Source organism: Arachis ipaensis, chromosome B06 (assembly GCF_000816755.2).
Source record: "Arachis ipaensis cultivar K30076 chromosome B06, Araip1.1, whole genome shotgun sequence".
In the NCBI taxonomy this organism is placed as follows: Eukaryota; Viridiplantae; Streptophyta; class Magnoliopsida; order Fabales; family Fabaceae; genus Arachis; species Arachis ipaensis.
In genome coordinates, this window is record NC_029790.2 from 17089675 (window position 1) to 17094942 (window position 5268).

At 30.2% G+C, this 5268-nt stretch overlaps 1 protein-coding gene across 1 annotated transcript; it reads right to left on the bottom strand.

Moving 5' to 3' along the window:
• On the bottom strand, window positions 2365–3698 carry LOC107645740 (germin-like protein subfamily 1 member 7). Its single transcript, XM_016349826.2, has 2 exons — window positions 3269–3698; window positions 2365–3118 (listed from the first exon to the last, which is right to left on the bottom strand). Exons 1-2 carry the CDS (start codon window positions 3384–3386, stop codon window positions 2568–2570), a joined length of 669 nt encoding a protein of 222 aa, XP_016205312.1. The 5' UTR covers window positions 3387–3698; the 3' UTR covers window positions 2365–2567.

The following is a 5268-nucleotide window of genomic DNA, read 5'->3' on the forward strand; positions in this document are numbered from 1 at the left end:
TGGAAAGATAGGATTTAAAATTAAAAAATATAAACTTCACTAACAAGAAAACACTAAACTTAAGATTTGTAAATTAAGATAAGAAAAGAAGCAAGATTTTCGAAAATTAAAGAAAGATAAAGAAATATTTTTTTTATTTTTTTCGAATTAATGAAGAAAGAGAAAAACAACCAAAAGACACCAAACTTAAAATTTTGAGATCAAAGACACTAGTTTTTCGAAAATTAGAAAGAAAAACACCAAAAAACACTAAACTTAAAATTTTTAAGATCAAACAAAGAAAAGAAACAAGAATAACTTGAATACCAAGAAGAACACTCAAGAATAATTTGAAAATTCAAAGAAAATAAAGAACATACAAGGAACACCAAACTTAGAAATTGACACTAGACTCAACCAAAAGACAAAAAAAAAGGATTTTGTAAAGTTTTTTTTTTTTGAAAAGGAAAACAAAACACACAATTAAAAGAGCTACTACACCTTAAAGTGCCTAATCTAAGCAACAAGATAGTCCGTAGTTTGTCAAACTCGAACAATCCCCGGCAACGACACAAAAACTTGGTGCCCGAAATTGACTCCACAATATTCGCACAAATAGACCCGCAAGTGCACCAAGTCGTCTAAGTAATACCTCAGGTGAGTGATGGTCGATCCCACGGAGATTGTCGGATTGAGCAAGCAACGGCTATCTTGTAGATCTTAGTCAGGCGGATAGAAAAGATAGTTGTTGTGAAAAATGCATAAAAATGGAATAAAGATAGAATTACTTAATTGGTGTGAAATCAGTAATAAGAGAACGGTTGAGGCTTCAGAGATGCTTCCTCCTTCTGGATCAACTTTTCTCATTGTCTACTTCAACTTCTAATGATTCATTCCATGGTAGGCTGTAAGTGATTAACGCCAAGTTAGTGGTCATTAATCTCCTCTGCTTCAGATCAAATGTCGGGTCAGTGGTCATCCAATCTGAACGAGGGTGAAGCTCCTGTAGTCCATTGCCTTGGTGATCCTACTCAAAATACCACAGACAAGGTCGGATCTTTTGGATCAGAGAATGTTGCTTCTCGATTCTAGCCTATACCATAAAGGCCCTAATCGCCTCATACCTCAGTTGAACTGATGTCTTCAAGTCCCCAACGAAGTCGTGAATTAGCCGTCTAAGAGATGTATAATCAAGCTTGTGGTTCAGTACTATCCCGTCAAGGACTCGCAAGAACCCATGTAGAATAGGGATGACGGTCAAGTTACACTCCTAATTCATTAGGATGAAGAACGAAGATACATTTTGGAATGGAATCAAGCATAGATTGAAATAGAATAGTCATTATATATATAAGGAGTAATAGTGAATTATAACAATTATTTATCATCTAAAAAATTCTTACGTCAGACATAGTTCTTTTTTGTTTATTATTTTTCATATCTATGGTAGATTATGTAATGAAAAAGTTTGGAAAATAAAGGCAAGAGTAAGGAGTAAAGATGGTCGGCGAGTGCTGTTGCAAGATCACGGACACTTGGAAGATAACTGCACGATGAATGTGGTATATAGAGAAGTTTTTGAGAGTTTATAATGAAAAAGGTAATAACAAAATCTCTTAATTAAATTTATTACTATCAATTTGAAAAAATTGACAAATTCTAAGTGCAAATGGGTAATACATTCTTGTTGTACATTTATATCTTGAGAATATTAGAATTATCATAAAAATTCGTATTATTTTATTCTTTTGATAAACAATTTTATAATTACATTAATCATATAATTTTGTATACTAACATTGATATAGTAATGTTTCAGGTATATATTTTGCAAGCATCAAAAGATAGTGTTGAGTTGTTATTTAGTGAGTTTAAATTATTTATTATTTATTGAAGAACTTTCTGCATTAGAATTTTCTAATAATTTGATGTTCATTTTCAACTGATTTTGATATGTTCTTACACATATAATAATTTGTTAGTGAATTTAGGTATTACTAGATTATTTATGGTCACATACAATATATATGTCTGATTTATTGAAAAAAAATAAATTACTAAAACTGGTTAATAACTATTTTAGAGTTAATACAATTAACACTAAATTAAAAAAAATAAACAATACATATTTTATTATTTTTTTTTATTAATTAAATTATTATAATTTAAATTAATTTTAACAAAACAACTTAAAATTATGATTTCAATTTTACGGGTAATTAATTACACTTGTATATATATATAATCAGCTAAAGGATGGACATGGAAGTGAAGTTTAAGTCCATCAAAATTTAGAGTAATAAATGCTAATAATTATGCCATGATCTCTTAAGTCTGCCACACTATGGGAGAGTGGTAGCGCTTTGAAAAAATTGACGGATTCAATACGAAGAAACATGATTTATTTTTATTAAAAATCACACACTAAAATTAAATTAAATCACAGCAGAACATGAATACAACGTAGTGCATATGAATTATAACCCCCATGCGTTTTATTATTAAAGGGAACTGCATGAGGCATATGCATAACACTAAATCAAAGTACAAGTAGAATTATTCAATGACGAGTGCTCTCTGTCGTCAAACTAGTTGTTATCATACCAAAACTGCTTTTGGAGATAGTTGATTACGTTGTTGTCCACTTGGAAAGCTTTAGCCAAAATTTCGGGAGAAATAGGTGGAGTAGATCCGAACACAGCATTTGCAATTGTGATAACACCTGGATTTTGACTGCTAAGACCAGCAATAGCGAAAGCATTGCCATAACCGATGTTAGATTGGAAGTGAATGAGGCCAATTGGGAACACAAACACATCACCCTTGTTGAGCACTTTGGTAAAAAGACGGTTGGTGTTGTTCTGATTGGAAGTCACAAATCCAACTAAGAGAGTTCCTTCAATAACTATCAATATCTCAGTGGCTCGTGGGTGAGTGTGAGGAGGATTTAAACCCTTAGGTCCAAAATCTATGCGAGCAAGTGATATACCCAATGTGTTGAGTCCTGCTAGTTCGTTAACTGTCACTGGAGTTACTTTTGACCCAAGTTTGTTAACAACATTCCCAGGATCTACGTGCTTGAAAAAATCCTCAGCTACCACAACTTTAGGGTCTTTGCAAAATTTTCCATTCACAAATACTGCAAAGTGAAAAATCTTCTATTAAAAACAACTAGTCATAAGATGCTAAGCTTAACCATAATATTGAAAGGAAACCAATTGAAATTTAATTCGAGTAACAAAAACTATGTGATTATGTGGAGAATATGAATGTATATATGCACAGATACCAGCGTCTTTAATGCCGTCGGGGAGAGCAACACAAAAGTCTTGGAGAGGGCTGGGATCATAGGCAGAGGCAAAAGAGGCCAGAGCCAAGAATGCAACCAGCAAGTATGTAGCTTTCATTTTTAGTTTGCTACCTTCTATATATCTCTATAGTTTTGTATATAATTTCTTGTTAATTGTGAGAGACTTGAATATCCTCTGCATGGAAAGCTCGCTATTTATAGCATGAAACCATTGAAGTGGCTTTGCAATTTATCCACGCTGCAGGTATAGCAATTAATATTATTCTATAGTATTTGCATTGTGGAACCATTCTTCAACAACTACGAGCATGCTAGTTCAAAGAATACATTTTAAAATATAAGAAGATGCTCCCCATAAGTTAAAGCCAGTTTAAATAAAATTTTGTATTCTTGTATTCTGTTTAATGATAAACTATAATAAATTATGAAAATTTAATTTATTCTCTTTATTTTTCATTAAAAAATTTGAGATGAAAAATATAAAATAAAAAATATAATTATAAAAAATTAACAAGAATAATAAAAGGAAAAAATGAAAAAAAAAACTTGTATCCCTTGTTAATATTACCGTGTCCTTCCTGTTAGGGTAGAGTGAACACAAAATACACTGATTTAGTATTTTGGACATATTATTTCTGTTCATGTTTCCAATGTCAAACACAATTTTGTGTCTCTGTCTCAATGTCTGTCTCTAAAAACAAATGCGCAGCTTTAGTTATCATTAGTATTTTTAATGGTGTGAGATTACATACATCTAATAATGTGAAATTACTCATTTTTTATTGATTAAGTGCTAGTTAAATTTTAATAAATGCTCGTGACTAAACTTTTTCTTATTTCTAGTATATAATCATATAATCTCAGGTTGAATTGGTCTCTTTTATTCATTTTATCTATAGATTTAAGTAAGTACTCACTTTAAAAATATTATTTGATCGGCAACTTTTTTTCCAAAAAGTTAGGTAACATTTAACAAACTTTTTGTTAATTAATTGGTACTAATAATATGTAGGTAAAGAGAATAAATACTCATAAACAAATAAGAAAAATCAAAATAAAGTAGTTTAATTCATTGAATAAAGTAAAAGTCTAAAATATTTCTATTTATTATTATTGAATAATAAATTAATTATATATGTATTTAACATATGAAATAAATATCCCTATATATTTTATTTAAATATAGAGTATTATGTGAATTAAATTTTAAATAATTAATTTATTACATTATTTTTATTCTCACGAGACTATGAAATATTTGGTGGTTTTAGAGTATATTTAATGCATATTTCAAAATCTTATTTTTATTTAAAGTAATTGGGCCTCTTCTAGGCTTATCCATTTGACCATGCATAGTAGTGCCCACCTTTATATAGAAAGTTAGCTTGTGTGTCTACATTGACCATGCATAGTGCCACCTTTATATAGAAAGTTAGCTTGTGTGTCTACAAAATGTCAAGAGCAGTTAGGGTTAAAGGAAAAAAGTTGTAAGCAATTGGGTGTCGCAACTCACAAGGAAAGTTCCTTGATAATTGTTTGGTGTCCTTTAAATGATTTATTATATTGGAGTGGAAGTTAGTTAAATTTGAAGAAATCCAAATTAATATGTAACGTAGGGTTAGTTATAATGAAAAAATAGAGAGTTGTTATGCACTTATGCGGTAAAGAATTAAAAATTTCGATGAGAGTACAATAGTTGGCTCCAAATTATGTTTCATGAAGCAAAGATATAATTTAAGCATAGCAGCCTGGAATATCCAAGGGATTGTGATTCTTTTCTGATGTTCTCATTTAAACCTAATTTCCTATATCTATTTCTCTTATTGTAGGAAAGAAATTAGAAATTTGTTGTATAATTTTTTTTTTTTCTTTTATCGGATGATATTCACTTTAATAATATGAGATAGCTTACCATCTACTGTCTCTTTGTTGTTGTGCGAATCTCACTATTTATCCTTATCTTTAATCCAACTTCTTAT